This window comes from Gadus chalcogrammus, chromosome 19 (assembly GCF_026213295.1).
Source record: "Gadus chalcogrammus isolate NIFS_2021 chromosome 19, NIFS_Gcha_1.0, whole genome shotgun sequence".
Lineage (NCBI taxonomy): Eukaryota > Metazoa > Chordata > Actinopteri > Gadiformes > Gadidae > Gadus > Gadus chalcogrammus.
Window position 1 is genome coordinate 5,871,220 of NC_079430.1, and position 17,636 is coordinate 5,888,855.

Consider the following 17,636-nt stretch of genomic DNA (forward strand, 5'->3'; position numbering starts at 1 on the left):
ACAATAACACCATGTTATACCCAAGTCATGACGAATAACGAAACTACATTCATTACTCCTCTTACAAAACTACAACCACCTACAACCAGAAATAATGTTAGTGTTTGTAATCAGGTGATACTGACCCCTCTCCCGACCCTTACTCAGGCTCCTCCCCCGTGTACAGTGTTGCCAGATTGGGTCCATGGCTGCAGCCAGCGTTGCATTGGGTGGCCAGATTGCCATATTGGGCGGCCCAATCTGGCAACACTGCCCGTGAGCCTTTGCGCGCGGAGCCGAAGCCGTTCGTTCCGTGCAGCGGAGTGAGTCGGTGGGAAGGGGAACCCGGTCCTCCGCCTCCAGGCTCTTTGTTGGTGCTCGGCCTCCGCGGCACAAACACGCTGGGACACACCACTCGGATACTCGGGACTACTTCGTGGGCGAGCAAAAGTATTTTTGGCTGCTGTGCTCAAAAAACCCTCCAGAGCACCTCACACAAGTAATACATCACCTATTCTCCACCTTTTAATTTGCTATGAACGACTCTTTACGGTACTTTTTGTATTTAGAAAGCAGATCACATGTATGTGTGATGGTTTCGGTGCACGTTTCTCTCAGTAGCCGGGGTCTGCTAGCCTAGCCTGCTAGCTGTGTACATTAGCCCTGCCATGCATTTCGCCGTCCGCCTTAGCATCGTGTTAGCATTGTGCTAGCTTCCTGTTGGCTGCTCTGAAACGCCATGGAGTAGTGTGTGGTAGTGAAAGTACAAAATGTGACTCAATTTACAGCCTCCCACCGGGACGTACAGCTCCCCAACGAGCTGTGGTGCTTATTCACACAATTTAGGGTGTCAGAAATAGGGTGCATGTTTTTAAAATGGTAATGTGGTTGTGGTTAGCTTCAGGGGGAAAGTGATGGTGGGCGGGCAGCGTGTCTTTATCCACCTGGAGGGCTGCTCAGTGCTCAGGTCAGATCCCGCCATAATCACCATGTCACCGAAACAGGAAGAATCTTCTGTATTACAGTACGATCGTTACTCTCTTTCCAAAGAAACCATCCACATGGGCTATAGTGCTAGTCGTAGTGGAGTTGGAGCCATTATTGGCGGTACAATGGGTCTGTTTACACATCTGTTGTTTCCTATGTGTTGATACTCTTGCATGCCTTTCGTTATGATCCAACACGTTGGTTGAGTGTTGATTAGATAAACCAGACATCCAGTGGTTGTTATAGTAGAAGGGTTGAGGTCTTGTTATTATGGATCAAGATGAATAGTAAACACAATGGTTTCCAGAAGTGAATGGCCCCCTCTTCCCCCCATTATTCCGGGAACAGACTGTTTGATTCCATAGTTTATGTGGAAGACTCCATATGCTAGGTCTAGCATATGTAGCATAAAGCCTGAGTAAAACTGAGTTATTCTGACTTCTAGTCATTTCATTGTAGACTGACAGTGAAAAATGTTGTTACGCTGAGTATTGCTGCCCAAAATAACATTAAGACAAGCCATAAGGCTGGCCTGTGTTTCTGTGTTAAGACGGAATCAAATAACAAGGGTAGTAAACAAAGTAAATAAACCCTTGGATGGTACTTTATTATGCCAGAATCTGTTTGCTTTCCCAATTCCAGTATCAACAAAAGGTTAAATGCCATAACTCATTCAGCTGCCATGAACATTTGTACAAACGCCCCTGAATAAAGGGACATGCTTCTGTATTTCAGTCACATTGTAACCATTATGTTTTAGGACACTGATTTAAATCTTGTTGCGGCTAAAGCCATATCATTCATGTTAAGTAATTTTGTTTGTCACAGGTCATCCAGAGTAAACACACCCCAAACACATATTTATGCATGTTTTGATAAAATGCAAGATATCATGCATACAAATCCAGTCAAAAGTTACGGCTAGTTTAAATGCTATTGCTGACAACAATGAAATTATACAACCAATAGATGATTTGTATCCCAATAGTCTCATCTAGGATTTCTTAAGTATCGTATTTTACTATCAACTAGGGTACCCTCTGCCTAATCTATTCGGCAGACATATCTAGACTGATTTGTGACAAAACACAGTCCCACAACCTTTTCTTAGTGTGTAAACGTTAAAGGTATTTATTTGTGCAGCATATATACCTAGTTAAAGACAATCATTTGGTCTCTTCCAGGGTATTGGGGGGTGTTTTGCATATAAAACGGGAGTGAAGGAAGTTCTGCAGATAATTGCACGACAAATTCCCTTTCTCTGATGAGACTCACAGATACAACTGGGCAATAATACAAAATCACCGTTTGTCTTTTGAATGGGATTGTATAGCACCATGAGATCAAGATACAGACTTATCGTGTAGTCCAAATTATTGTTGACATTAATTCCGACGAGAAGATACGCTTTCAATGATCAGAATAGTAGATCGGAAACATCAGAGCGAAATGACAACCACATTGTTATGACCCTCAGTTAGAATGTTATGATGGTATTTTATATTCATATGCATTCTGTGATATTTATAGACTTATCTTTTAACATTACGCATGATCATTGGTAATAAATAATGATTATGTATGGCCCCACCTACACACAGGTACCAACACATACCATGTAAACTTCACGATTATACAAAGAGTTCCCTGGGCTCCTGCCCAGAAACAATTAACGACGATAGATCTCCCAAATATGTACAGATTCCCACACCAACAGCCAACAGCCAAAGTGTGTCACTTTGGCTGGAAGACGATTCAAAAACTTCCCCAAGTAGGACAAACCACCATACAGAAAAAAAGAGGAAATACTACAAATACACACCAATACTATGCAGACAGCTTAGCTTACTGGCCTGTACACAAGGCCGTGCTTAATGTAACACAAAAAAAAAAAACGAAGCTTCTATTCTTCTGGTAAATGCCTCGATGTTCGACCACTTGTAATGCACCACCAAATGTAATGTAAAAACAGGCCCCTGGCGACAGCACTGACCACAATTTTCTCTCACCTGAAGTTAAGTGGTTTTCTGTCCACTTTCCGCCTGTCCTGTGAACACCTGACACCACATTCCAAAACAATAACAGCTCACCACCTTTTCATACGACCATCTTTGATAGAAACCGACGGCCCGATGCCGGTGAGGGCCAAAATACTGGTTACGAAATTGTTGTTCTACTACTCTGCGCAATGGCTAATATTTGGTCTTAGCAATCTTATTATGTTTCATGTCAAGTCTCTGAGCCAATAGCGCTTAAGTATTGATTTTGCAATCTTTATTCATAATGCATGCTCGGTCTGTTGGTGTTATTAGGTGGCTTATTACATTTCTCTAACATAAAAAAAAAAGTGGTGGGACTTTTTAAAAAAAACAATGACAAACAGGTATGGTATGGAGCCTCTGTGCCTAGTGGGCTCTTGTTTGTGTCTAACATTGGGTCTGTGTCTGGTTCTTACAAGTCGTGAAGTCGGCCCCCCCTGAAATGGGATGGGCCACCGGCAGAGTCTCTGAAGAACCAGCAGCCTCCAGACCGACCCCAGAGACCCCCTACCACAACGCATAGGAACACACAAACCAAAAGGCACGCCAGGCCCCCCGTGCTGGAACGTCAGGACCGCCCCCGCCGGGAATCATGTCGGGGATCCCCCCAGCGACCGGAGGTCCGCCCCAGCTTGCCAACATGCCCCCCCCAGAGGTGATCAACCCGGCCACACCCGGGAGGAAGACCAACCAGCTGGCGTACATGCAGAACGTGGTGGTCAAGTCTCTGTGGCGCCACCAGTTCGCCTGGCCCTTCTACCACCCCGTCGACGTGGTCAAGCTGGGACTGCCGGTAAGAACGCAACGTCTATTCGGCCGCTAATACTCCATTTATTTATTTGGCCATTGAAACCTCACTGCATTATCAATTAAGTAAGATATCACATATTTCTAGAGAGAGAGGGAGCTGAAAAGAGTGGAACAGAGCAAGCTTAAGAGTTGGTTCTTTCCCTCGAAGTTGCCTGTTATGGCTAATGGCTTCCGTCTAACCAAAAATGACACAGGAAGTGCTCCCCTCACAGGAAAGGCATGAATAGGCTCTCTCGGTCTGACACATTAACCAAGACACTGTAACCAGGACGACAAATGCAGAAGCATATACATCTCGCAGCGAGAAAAACATTTAAATAACGCATTGGGGAAATGCCTCGTGCAAAAAAATTGCAATGAAAGTGCTTTCGATCAAATAAATTCAGTTCGGTCAATGACTTCCTTCATTATGTTGAATCATTGCTCTGTTTCAAACTTGTTCTTTAGAGCAGTCAACATTCTATTGAATGTAATGAGGTATTGACCATATGATGTTATCAGCTCTGGATAAGTGTTTGGTTACCTGTTTGATTACTTGCGTGTTTGAACTATTTGAAGAGTAAAATTAAATGGGGAATAGCTGGCCTGAATCCTGGACTCTTTGGTAGGGGAGATAAAGTCCCTTTTGTCAAAACACTGCTGAATTTGTTACGGTCAATTCTTGTTGTTAGGGTGTTTGACAGACCTCTTTTTTTTTTTTTTTTTTTTTAACATACATTTGCTTGTAATGTCAAGTCATTAAGAGATAATGTGTAAAATAAATCAATCAAAGAATATCGGTTCATTTTACATTTGTAGCCAGAGGTGGGCTTTATGTTGTGGGCCTGACTAGTGGTCGAGCAAACTAGTATTAATGTAACGGTGGGATTTTCTCGTTGGCTAGGATTATTACACGATCATAAAGACCCCTATGGACATGGGGTCGATCAAGAAGAGACTGGAGAACAACTACTACAGCAGCGCCGGAGAGTGTATGCAGGACTTCAACACCATGTTCACCAACTGTTATATATACAACAAGGTAACGCACACCATTTTCACCAACTGTCCTATATAACATGGTCACACACGTTGACCTGTTATGTGTGATCTCGGAAATGGGCATTAGGTGGCGCCCAGTTTCCACTCACTTACTGAGGTCCAATGGTACTTTCTTAGTAGTCTTCTAATCTCTGCTTTAGGAGCTAAAGTGGGTCCAACACTTTGAAGGGTCTGATAATCAAGCCCACGCCACAAGCCTACCTATACCGTATACTCTAATTTACTCCCACGCTATTCTACAGTCTACACCACTGTAATGATACTTGCTGTACTGTAACTCCAGTCTATTGTAGCCTTTACTATGCTATACCTTGTAGTATTCTTATCTTCTCTTCCTTTGTACGTTCTACTTTAATGTACTCCACTTTCTTTTCTACTAGTGTACACTTGAATACACCAGAGCAGAAAAAAAAAAATCATACTTTTCCTCGAACGTGTTCTACCCTTCTCTTGTCATGTCAGCCTACGGATGACATCGTGCTGATGGCCCAGGCGCTGGAGAAGGTGTTCCTCCAGAAGGTGTCCCAGATGCCCCCTGGACATGAGGAGGTCCTGCCTGCTGCTGCACCCAAAGTGAAGCCCAAGAAACCCACCACCCCAGGTAGTGAGCTCACCTCCCCCCAGGCCTACAAGCTGGTTTTATTGACCAAGATTGTTATGTTCAAAAATAAAGAAACAAATTGGCTTGCATGAAGCAGAAGCCAACCATATACATTTTATCAATGCGACTCGTACTTTTAACAATAACATTTCCCAATGCATCCAGGTACGTTACTTTTTTGGTCTGTGTAGCAAACAACACTTTTAATTGAATGAAACATACAGATCCGAACCCAAAGGGCATTGCAATCGGATGGCTCTGTACAGTGAACATATTAACAGTTATTATTATTAAAAGGACGGTCATACCTAGTTAGAACATCATACAAAGCATGGTATCTCTCATGGAAGGTGTGTTGATGCGCCTGGTTTTCCTGAGTTTAAAATCACTAATTTCAAGAGACATCAGATGATTATGCTGAACCTTTTTGAAGGTCACCGGTATGTGCCAATGGAACTTTTCCCGTACATTATTTGAAAAGTCAGTACCTCCTATGGGTTAACTTCATAACTGATTGCATACGAAAACACAGACTTCTTTAACTTTGAACACACTTCGTGAGGGGGTTAAAATACTGTTGTCAACATGAATATTTGTGTAGCACTAACAGGTTTCTGTTAACCACTCCCAGAGTGGATCTGGTTGTCCCCAGCCTCACGTGTCGGTTCCGCTAGTCAACAGAGACGGCTAACCACCTGAACGTCATGTAAACGTGCGTCTCTCTCTCTCTCGGTGTGACGAAGGCGGTCAGGACGGCACAGTGACCTCCTGCACCCCAGCCACACCTCCACCGTCCTCAGAGCTGGGGATGAACTCCTCCACCTCCAACTCCTCCTCGCTGCCCAACTCCCCCACCCAGTCTTCTGTCAAAGTGAGTCCACCACCACCACCCCTGCCACATCCGTGGTGGTGCTTAGACGAGAGAAACCTCGGCTGTGCGTCGGAAACACAACGCTGTCTTTGAAGCCGCAGCGTGTGTGCGAGTCTTTCACAAGTCGTTCAGGACTAGTTCCTCCGTGATGAATTGAATGAACACAGATTGAATGGGTAAGAATACGAGAACTGTATTAACCCTGAGGGGGTTAATTATAAAACCAATGAAAAAAACCTTCACACATGCAAAAAAACGCCTGTGATAGGGAATTTTCGAATATCGGGGAATTTTCATGAATCTTCAAATGTCCCAAAGACTGTTTTTTCTCAGGCACCCATGAAGCCACCCCTGCTTGTTTTGGTAGCTTTGGGCAGTCAACAGGATGCCAACATGATAACTTTCACAGACGGTCGCTGTTCAGTCTGTAAATGACTGTTGCTGCAACATTATGGGAAAGGATAACTTCTCATTTCTAAATGAGGCAAATGGTAAATGTAACACACTTTATCCAAAACAGCGTAATTAGAACTTGACCTGTATTTATCCAACTCATTGAGATTTAAAATCTAGTTTGTATGAGAGACCTGGGCCTGATCAATACCGGGATTCATAGCTTCTGCATTGGTGGACCCCAGTGGGCTCAATCAAACCGTACCCCCTGCCAGTGCTAATGCCTTGCTGCTCTAGTTGAGCCACATTCTCTTTGAGCTAGACATAACCATACATCTCATGTACTTCTAATCCCTCACTCACTAGCTCGGGGATCACTTGCACAGCCTAGCACATGCAGAAATTTCCGTCAATGCACAAATAGTTGAGATCCTGCCATACGGAGTAATCCTGTTTGTAACTGATGCAAAAAAAGAAGAAGAAAGAAATACAGATTTCCGCATTTTCATCTGCATTTTGAAGTCAACATTTTTTGTCTCCACACCCCAAGACGCTGAAGAGGAAGGTCCTCTCGACCCCGCCGCCGGCGCTCCCGGCCGCCGTCAAGGTGGCGTCGCCGCCGGAGAGCGAGGCGTCCCTGGAGAAGAAGCGGCGCGAGAGCACGGGGCGGCCCATCAAGCCGCCCAAGAAGGCGCTGGCGGAGGAGGAGGAGACGGCGCAGCACGCCACCAAGAGGGGCCGCCTCACGGAGCAGCTGCGCTTCTGCGAGGGCATCCTGAAGGAGATGCTGTCCAAGAAGCACGCGGCGTACGCCTGGCCCTTCTACAAGCCCGTGGACGCCGAGGCCCTGGCGCTGCACGACTACCACGACATCATCAAGCTGCCCATGGACCTGGGCTCCGTCAAGGTGAGCGGCGCCGCCGATACGTTTACATTCAGGCCGTTGACCAGACGCTTTTATCCAAAGCGACTTACAACAGTACATTTGTCGCTAGGTTAACCCATTCCCCGTAGACAACAAAGAGAGCTAGGATAAGATGCTAGACATAGTGGCCATGCCCCCTTTTTCATGCTAACTGATCCAAGCGGGAAAATAATGTCTTCATTTTCTGCATCATGGCGCCTGAATCGAGTGCTCCAGGGTCTTCTGACGTGACGCGTTTGTTTTGGTTATCTTCCCTCTCTCCAGAAAAAGATGGACGAGCGGAAGTACCACGACACTCAGGCGTTTGCGGCGGACGTCCGATTAATCTTCTCAAATTGTTACAAATACAACCCTCCGGATCACGAAGTGGTCGCCATGGCCCGGAAACTCCAGGTACCATTCTGTGTTTTGGCGGCGGAAACTTTCTCCAAGCCTTTAGCTGATATTCTATCAGATGCATATTGGCCAATACTCATAGTTACTGAGTTTCAATCTGGGAACTAGCCTTTCCGATGTGTCTCTGGACGGTCGTTCTGATTGTTTGCGTGTGTGACCCCCCGTCCCCCCCGTCCCAGGACGTGTTCGAGATGAGGTTCGCCAAGATGCCGGACGAGGCGGTGGACCTGAGCTCGCCGGGGGGCGGGACCCCGAAGAACGCCAAGTTCAGCCTGAACAGCGGCAACTCCTCGGTGTCGGGCATGTCGGACGGCGAGGAGGACCACGCCAGCCGCCTCGCCGAGCTGCAGGAGCAAGTGGGCGCTGAACAGGTGGGTTTCCATGACAACCTGGTCTTTAACGAGTCGCTCGTTCTTAGCACCGGGTCCGCGGCGGTGATTGACGAGCCATTTGAAAGGGTATCCATTAGTGACATCACAAGGATGATGAATAGATGAATTCACGCTGGAATTCACCGACTGGAAGGCTTGAGTTCATCCATCCGTCACAGAGATGGATAGACCCTCCAACTTGTGATGTCCCAAATGGGTTGAATTTTTAAATGGCTTTTTAGGACTAGTCCACATCACACCCGGTGTGAAGATAGGTGCCAATTTAGGAATTAATTTGTCGTGACACACTGCGAGAAATACCCTGTGGCTAATTATTTATTATTCATATATACATATATGAAATGTTTCTATTTTTGTTTCACGTCTCTTAGCATCAGAACGGTAGTGAATTGGGGAGAAATGGGTGCAGCGACAATGATCAGGTGACTACAACTTACCAATTATCACCTCATTAACAGACGAAAGACGAAACTAATACTATATCTCTAAGGGCGCTTTTACGCCTATAGTTCAGTGGGTGATGCTTAGTTGTGTTAAATGGCCTGGGTTAAATTAAGACCGACCAAACTTCTTCACAGTTCACTTAATCTTTCTAATGATTGACAACAGTCACGAGTGAAGCACAACTTCACTAACGTACTCAAACTAGATATTCAGATTTATACTATAGTATTTAACTATGCAGTTTAAGGTGCATGTTTGTAAATGTTCCACACATCCCTCCCCAAATGTGTGTTGGCTTGTAAAGGGTTACTCGTGGTAAACCGGTACTGCTGTAGGATGCTACAGGTAGTCTGCGGGCAGTGAGGTCTGAACCCTCAACCTTTTGAGAGCAAACACGCCTCTAGCCTCCCCCACCCTCCTTCCCCTTCAGTTTGAAATACTGCCTGTTGCCTCTCTTTCAATTCAACTTACTTGGGTCAACGTGAAACTTTCTGCCCCCCAGTGTGAACAAGATGGGTGGCTGTCAATCACTCCTATGGTGTGTGTGTGTGTGTGTGTGTGTGTGTGTGTGTGTGTGTGTGCATGGTGTGTAGGCATGCTGTGTGTGTGTGTGTGTCCAGGGCGCCACCAGGGGGCCGTGTGAGCCGGAGCGTGGGACAGTCTGTCAGTGTAGCTGGGGTCCCACTCCTGCAGTGCGTGTCTTTATGACAGAGTCTGCCCTATTAGCTGGGCAGGATGTGGTTTTGGTCGGGAGTCGGTGCAGGCCTTGCTGCAGAAGCTGTGTCCCCTGAGGCTACAACTGATAACACGACCGGAAATATACGCACTACACTAACGACGAGGGGATCGCTTGATTCATTGATGATTCGCTGATTTGATAACCAATCGTTTTAAGTGTAAAATGACATGAAGAAAACAAAGCTATAATGAGGTTAACGTCGCAATTATTTGCTGGCAATAGCTTCGGGTACGACAATGTCTGCGGTTTTTCTCTTGTTCTGGGAGTAAAAACACCTTCCTGGTTTGGTCTAACGCCTAACATGGTGGGTTAGCAGAAACTCGGTATCGCCTTGACACTTTGACACACACACCTCAAAATGATGTGTGTGTGTGTGTGTGCTTGCACAGGCTATTCACCAAATACGAGTCCGGGCGCGTCGGCCATCCCGCCCTCTTTAACGCCGGCTCATTTGGCTTCAGACGCAGGCTCATCGCCCTGGAAGATTGGCGCTCCATCCACAGCTAATGACATTATTTCTGCCCACCCATAAACACCGAGCGCGGATAATGACCTTTTCACACCGGCTAAGCAGACATTTTACACCACTTTAGTATTCTGGTTGGAGGGGGGGATCCACGTCCATGCATAAGACACCGCCGTAACCAAAACGCTGAGCGTGAGCGCGTTCCGGGCGACGCGGCGACACGATGATACACGACGGCGTTCCACGAAACCGGCAATTCTTTATTCCACTGTCAACGTCGGTGTAATAAACGGCCTGTCAACCGGCCCCTCTTGTCCTCCATCTCTGGAGCCGCCCGCCGCTCTCCATCTCCCCTGCGTTCCCCTGCTTGTTATTCCACTCCATGGAGTGGAACACGGTTGAGGGTTTGTCGCGGTGCGAAGGACTGGGTGTGGCCGAGGCCGGGCCCTCAAACAACAAGACAAGAACTGGTTTTAAATGAGGTCCTCCCCGTTTCGTTCAACATGGACCTGGGGAGTTATTCACCTGTTTACCCTTTTAAGAGCTTCGGTTAAAGGGGTTATTCTTGGCCTGTGAATCCCATTTAAGACTGAGTGTGCTAAAAGCGTTTGGCTCACGTCTGGTTCTATAGCGATGTGAATCTCTTAACTTAAGAGATTGCACTTATAAGAAGTCTTTTAGAAATAGATAACCAACAGAGGGGACATATGCGTAAGTGTTTTGAATTCATTAATTTAACAGCATCTCAACAGATCGACACCACAATCAGCAGTGTTAGGAGGATCTAAATTGGCTGCGACTGGTGTTAAAGTGTTTTTGGCATCTTGTTAGAAAATAGTACAAAGTAGACGACTCCTGCACAAGTTTAGCATACCCCATCTGTGTCGCCGTGTTTAAAACGACATTAACACGATTAGCCGCTTTCAGTTGAACGAAGTAACAAAATCGAATCTTCCTCGATGAGCTGTATCATTTCCCCAGCGTCAGATAATCTGCTTCCCAAGACAATTTTGTTTCAACTGAACAACTGCATTGGCTCAATATAGCAAGCCGTTTTTCAAAAGCCCTTGTTAATTCTGCTGCTCTGTATTTTCCGTGTGGCTCTTTTCGAAAAGAACCTTCATCGGAGGGACGGTAATCGGACGATGCCTGTCTTTGCCTCCTTTCAAAATAACAGCAACGACTTTTTAAACCGTTAAATAAAAGTCAAAATGGCGGGTTGAAGCCATGAATACACTAACACACTAATGCCTTTTTAATAACAGAATGATGCTCATTCTAACCCCCCCCCCCCATAAAGCATGTCTCCTCTCTTTATAACCATGTGTGCACCACCACCAAGTATGACAACGTGGCCTGTGAACCTAACCCCGTCCTCACGTGCACGCCCCTCTCCCCAGCTGAAAGCCGTGCACGAGCAACTGGCGGCGCTGTCCCAGGCGCCCGGCAGCAAGCCCAAGCGGGCCAAGGAGAAGGACAAGAGGAGGGAGGGGCGGCCGGGAGAGGAGAAGAGGAGCTCCAAGCCCGCCAGGCCGGGCCAGCAGAAGAAGACCTCCAAGAAGTCCTCCAGCAGCAGCCTCAAGTACGCACCCACTATCGTGCACGCTCAGCACCGTGCACGCCCAGCACCGTGCACGCCCTCCACTTCCCAGGGCCATAGCTTTTTTTGTCAGTACAAAAAGGTGTACGACCGCATAGAGGGACCCGTAGTAAAGTCCTCTCGGTTGGCTGTGTGGTCGTCACGTGTCTTTCTGGACTCTATCCACTTGTGACACCCCAAGTGGGAGTGTCCACCCAGCTGTATGATGTCCGCTCACCTCACAGCCGGTGGACGGATCTATCCCCCCATCCAACTCTTAACTTGTGCCGTCACAAACGGGGAGATTTTGACACGGCTTGTAATGGCTCGTCGACGTCACACCTTATGGTGAAAAAGGGGGGCCCTTGAACTTGTAAATACAGATGCTTCGGGTGAAATGTCGGCACCGCTAAATTGTTTAACTAAGGACAACGAGAATGTCGCCTGTAAAAAGGATAAGCCTTGTAAAGTGGAGTGCTGTACAAATAACCTTTCACTTTGTATATTTGACCGAACGATGCCACCACACCCCTCATTAAACACTTCCTTATCCAACACACATCCTTATGTCTACATGTGTGACTGTATGTTTGGCCCCTCGTCTCCTAAACGCTTCTCCGTCTTCCCGCGGACCCCTTTCTGCAGGAAGGGGCCGAGGGAGTACGACTCTGACGACGAGTCCCTCCCCATGACCTACGACGAGAAGAGGCAGCTGAGCCTGGACATCAACCGCCTGCCGGGGGGCAAGCTGGGCCGGGTGGTCCGCATCATCCAGACCCGGGAGCCCTCCCTGAGGGACTCCAACCCCGACGAGATCGAGATCGACTTCGAGACGCTGAAGCCGTCCACGCTGCGCGAGCTGGAGCAGTACGTCAAGTCCTGTCTGTACAAGAAGATGAGGAAACCGGGCGGTGAGTTGTTGGGGGGGGGGGGTGTCAGACACTCACAAGTCAAACGTGTCAGACACTCACGAGTCAAACATGTCAGACAAGCGTGTCAAACATTGTCAGACGCACACGTCAAACATGTCACACAAAGGTGAAGTTTGTTCACACTAAGTACTGTATAACTAGATGTGTTTACACTGTGTCTTTATACATGTCTCACTTTCTCAGCGGGTTTAATGTGATGAAAATAAACATTTATTTTTGTCGTTTTATTAATTCATGAAGACGTTTAAAGTTTTTCATAGAGTGCTTTGCAAAGAACACACACACACTTTACATTCTAAGAAATGCAGTACACAAAAACAAGGAAACAAAGAACAAGGAAACAAAAAGCGTTTGGCCAGCCGGCCAGGTGTACTTACTGGGACTCACACCTGTGTGTTTACTTCCTGTTCCCCAGAGGAGGGAGCGGCTGGGAACAGCGACAGCAGCAGTTCGTCTGACTCAGCCAGCAGTAGCTCCAGTGATTCCAGTTCAGACAACAGTGAGCCCGACTGAGTTCCAGGGTACGTCTTCTGTTCTAACCCAGTTTGTCGTGTTTTATTTATACAACTTTCAACTTCACCTTGACATTGGTTTAAGTGTTTAGAATGGCACAAAAATAAATAGCAGACGAAAAACATGTGTTCATACAGCATATACCAGTCTAAAGCAACGGGAAAAGTTAAAAAAGCAAGATTTCACCCCTTTAATAACTTGGGTTTATTTTGCTTCGGAATGTAAAATGTTCCCTACGTCCCCTTATCACTCAAGAGAAACTATGTGAGGGCATATATTGGTTCCTTCACAGCTAGACCGTGCCCTTTTTTAGATGTAATTAAATGGCATTTCGCTTGAAAGTGCAATATCCGCCGCGGGCGCTTCTTATCATAAACACCATCCATCCTGAGGCGGCGTGATGAACAGCTTGTTCTGCCACGCGCCCAATAGACCCGTGACTCATAACCCCCCCCCGACCGGAGCTGATGGCCAGCGCTCTGCCACGTTCTATCACCTCCTACACGCGGTCCCACTCACCCAGCACTGGCGCTATCGTCGACTCCACTCACCGTCACCTCCTTCTCTGTGTGGCTTTATTTATTGTGAATGAATGGCGTAGTAGCTCGAACAATGTCCACAGCTTGACCCTTATCCTTGAGCAATACGGCCCTAACCCAGCCAGCTCCATAATACACGCACCTTAAAGGAAATAAGAGTCCGGGGCTGTGGATGAAAGAGTAATAGGAAATGGAACGTAATGCGACAAAGTGACAGGTTTAAAGAAAAGACGGATTTGAGAATAGGTTCTAAATTGAGGAAGGGCTGTGGCTTCTCCAGTTTGATGGTTGATGTAGGAGAAGCTTTCTTGTAGTGCTGTTCACACGGGCTGCATACAAACGTGTGTGTGTGTTTGTGTGTGAGTGTGTCACCAATAATGGCCATGACATTTCATTATACAATTGTAACTAAGGTGGATACTGCAAGAACTGAAACGAAACACTTCCATTTAATACAAATACCAAACTGATGACTTTTTCTTCTTATTCCACCTTTTGTTGTTCCAGATCGTGGAGCGAGATAACGGACAATGTGATTAGAGCAGTACAATGAGGCACGACCTCCATCTTATAGTTTGTGTTGTCATGGAAACCACATTAGGGAGGGGAGGGAGGGGGCGGCCCTCCTGAAGGTTCTGCTCTACCGACGAGTCTCTCCCTGGATATGTCACACGTCCATCGTGACATCCACCCTGACACGAAGTCCACCCACACAACAATCACAACATCGTCATGATCTCCTGTCGCAATATCTATCGCAATACCCAAATTGACACAATATCCACCATGATATGATGCTATCCACTCTATAATCTGTCACGATATCCCACACAAATATACCACCACCTCCATCGTGATACTCACCACATCTATGTCATGACCTCTCTATCGCGATTTATATCGTGATATCCACAATCACATGTCCACCACAATGTATATCATGATACCCACCACAATATATTGCCGTCGATCTATAGCGCGATATCCATCATGATCGTCCATGTAGGCAGGATGCTGTAAAAAGGGGTGTGTGTGTGTGTGTGTGTGCGTGCGTGCGTGTGTGTGTGTCACACACTCTTGTTTTGTTGTACAGCCGATCCGATGTGCATATCTGTGTGGTCCATGGCAGCTGAAGGTCTTTCAACCTCTACACATTTGTTTTGTACAAAGAAAATTTAATCTGACCGCATGATTGGATGGATTTGAATGTTGGTGCATAGTCTTGAGTGTGTGTGTGAGGGTCAGTTTGGGTTATGATCACTGATTAAAGGTTGTGAGGAATCTGTCGTAGGTGGAGGTTTAAGACGTGTCTACCTTAGTGGTGAGGGGCTCCTTAGTGTCTGAATGTATGGTGAAGTGGCTCCCTGTTGAACTCAGTGAATAGACTTATCCTGCTCTGGTTCTCTGCTCGGAAAAATATGGTTTCAATAACTTTTTTGGAAAAATGTAAAATACATTTTATAAAAATAAACGAAAACAAAACAAACAAAAAAAGGATATTCTCTGTTATATTTATTTTTATGCCCAGATATCTATGTTCACGTTTCTCCGCCTTAAGTTGTCTCTGTTATAGTTTTTTTCATTTTGTCGATTTTTTTCTGAATGTTGTTTTCTCATTGGTCAAATGCTGACCAAGAACATGTATATAAATATATAGATATTTTCAAATCTAACTTCTTTTTTATGCTTTTGTTGTAATATGATAGCCTCTTTTTATATATATAAAAAAGGATTTCTACTTTTTATTTTTAACATGCATGGAGATTTGTTGTACCTCAATTTAGCTTTCTTTTTTTAAGTCTTGTTTTAAGGTGTCTTCTTTTTATGTTGCCCATAAAAGGACTTGTGTATCCTCTGTAAATAAGTTTAGGCTTGCTCATGTAAATGTCTGCCATAATCAACGAGTAGAAGTTATCATTTAATGTTTCTGCAAAACTGTAATAAGAGCTAACTTCCTTTTTGGTTTTTCTTCAATAAATACAACAAGAAGCCTGACAAATGTTTTGTGTGAAAATATATACATTTTAACGTAAGGCATTTACTGCATAATTCAAATCTTTCATAATTTGCTATCCAACTAGATTATAACGACCTCTGGCAATCACTTCCACTTTAAACTCTCTGCCAACATCATCCCTCAACCAGATGTTACAACCACCGACACGATTTGTCCCTCATTGCTTAAACAGCTGTTATTTACATGGATTTTTTTTTTTGGTATATATTTCATATGGATTTTGTTGATTTAAATACATGACTAATTGTGCTTTAATGATCACTACTTATGAAGAATGCTAAATGTACCTGCAACTCCCTAAACATCCGAGAGAGGGCACCCGTGTGACGCATTTGGGACGCGCGTATTTGCAGTGATGTGATCATTTATGTTTAGCCTCGCAAAAAAAGTTTTTTATTCTAGAAATTTGTCGTTTTAGCATGAAAGATTCAATTTATTTTTGTCTTGGCCGGGTTTCGTGCCAATACCGTCTATCAAAAAACAAAACAAATCAGTTGCTGAGGTTGAACCTTTACCTACTCTTTCCCCACCACAGGGTGCAAGACATCTGCCGTCCAGCTTTACAGGTGGGTCTACTAAGCTCTTACGTTTCTCATCGATTCGATACACATTCCAATTATACATTCTCCGCAACTTCCACTAGGCATGAACAGGTTGTTGAATCGCAGATCTGATCAAAAGGTTCACATCGAGCATGTCGACCCGGAGTCGGAACCTCATGATGAGGGATGCTGCACGCAAGCATGACTCCACCGCTGATGTCAAGGGAACCATGATCATGCCTCTGTTTATATGTATTTATGGCTCTGGATTCAATCCCCAATGTCTGCAAGACTGCCACCTTATACGGCAGCCCCCCTAGACTAATACATAGTACAGCATTTCATCTGAATTTAGTAAATAGGCTTGAATTCAAAGCTAAATGACTACTAACTAATAGGCCTGTGCACGGCAATGTCCATTTCGTGTTGCAAGAGATGCGGACGTCTCAGTCCAGTGGAGGGAGCATACTCGCAGTGTATGGCAGCGCAGGGGGAGAAGTGTGCTTTTGTAAAGTGAACATCCATAGCCAATGAGCTGCAGGCTGCGGCAAGGCTATAGTTTTGGGTTGTAGAGGGTTCCTGTCTCTTCCGTGGATGACCCCCTTGCAGGTGGGTTGCACATTGTTAACCAATGTGACGGGCAAAACCAACGTGACGTGCACAACCAATTTACTAGCCTATTAGGCAGAATTGTTAACACATTTTGGAGTCATGCCAACCATTCAGTAATATGAACATGTACCACTTGCATGGCTGTCGGGTGGCATTTAAATTAAGGAAGTTTGAAAGTTGTCAGGTGGTGCAGTTGGGTGTCTTTAGGCTTTATTCTGTTGATTTCCCCCACATTGAGTGACTTGGCTGGAGGCAACATTTGTCAGTGTCGCCGATGAGTGACTGGGGACCTTTTTAAAGTACGAATTATGCGGTTCATAACAACTTATCGTAGTTTATATTTGACCAGTCGATGTGATCGGACCTGGTCCTTCTTGAGCATCCGCTGACAGTGCGATGAGTCCGCTCATGTAATGCGCGCACCGTGCGTCAGAGGGCGCACCTCCTCAACGCTCACGTTTCACATATTTTGCCTTAACTTCCCCTTTGTGTGTGTGCGTGTGTGTAGTAGTAGTGTTACCTCTGGGGCTCGTAGTGTAGCGATCCCGATGAAAAGTAGTTTATTTGCATGGAGCGACGCAGCTCGTTCGCGGTGATAAACGCGTAAAACAAGCGTTTTGTTTTTTACGCGTTGATCAACAGCCCCCCCAGCGCGGCGGGCAGGGGAGCTGGGACCACCAAACATCAGCCTCAGTGCGTTCATAGTGGAGACCAGGCGAGGTAGGACGCGGACCAGAAGAGAAGAGAACAGAGACCAAGAACACCACAGAGAACACCAAGTGACCGGGTGCTGCTCATCCACAACCTCCTCTCGATTCC

The 17,636-nt window shown here is 45.8% G+C and overlaps 1 protein-coding gene and 1 non-coding gene across 3 annotated transcripts; both read left to right on the forward strand.

Moving 5' to 3' along the window:
- The first annotated feature begins 260 nt into the window (after positions 1–260).
- LOC130372139 (bromodomain-containing protein 3-like) lies at positions 261–16,562 on the forward strand. 2 transcript variants are annotated; one of them, XM_056577934.1, is made up of 13 exons: positions 267–478; positions 3,425–3,798; positions 4,699–4,836; positions 5,319–5,457; positions 6,201–6,328; positions 7,272–7,628; positions 7,911–8,039; positions 8,222–8,413; positions 8,806–8,856; positions 11,484–11,665; positions 12,308–12,573; positions 13,010–13,115; positions 14,154–16,562. In XM_056577934.1, the coding sequence occupies exons 2-12, from the start codon at positions 3,598–3,600 to the stop codon at positions 13,105–13,107; spliced, it is 1,881 nt and encodes a 626-aa protein (XP_056433909.1). In that variant the 5' UTR covers positions 267–478; positions 3,425–3,597; the 3' UTR covers positions 13,108–13,115; positions 14,154–16,562. The 2 variants fall into 2 exon arrangements, with proteins under 2 accessions (XP_056433910.1, XP_056433909.1); XM_056577935.1 differs by lacking the exon at positions 8,806–8,856 and having other exon boundaries at positions 261–478; positions 14,154–16,561.
- LOC130372911 (small nucleolar RNA SNORA16B/SNORA16A family) lies at positions 6,658–6,795 on the forward strand. The gene has a single exon (XR_008893426.1). It is a non-coding gene; the product is annotated as a small nucleolar RNA SNORA16B/SNORA16A family (small nucleolar RNA).
- Positions 16,563–17,636: the final 1,074 nt, after the last annotated feature.

Excerpts from the sequence above, each read along its gene's own strand:
- LOC130372139 (XM_056577934.1), top strand. The coding sequence starts at position 3,598 with ATGTCGGGGATCCCCCCAGCGACCGGAGGTCCGCCCCAGCTTGCCAAC. Across the intron at positions 8,040-8,221 it reads CCATGGCCCGGAAACTCCAG|GACGTGTTCGAGATGAGGTT; the intron begins GTACCATTCTGT and ends CCCCCGTCCCAG. Across the intron at positions 8,414-8,805 it reads AGCAAGTGGGCGCTGAACAG|CATCAGAACGGTAGTGAATT; the intron begins GTGGGTTTCCAT and ends CACGTCTCTTAG.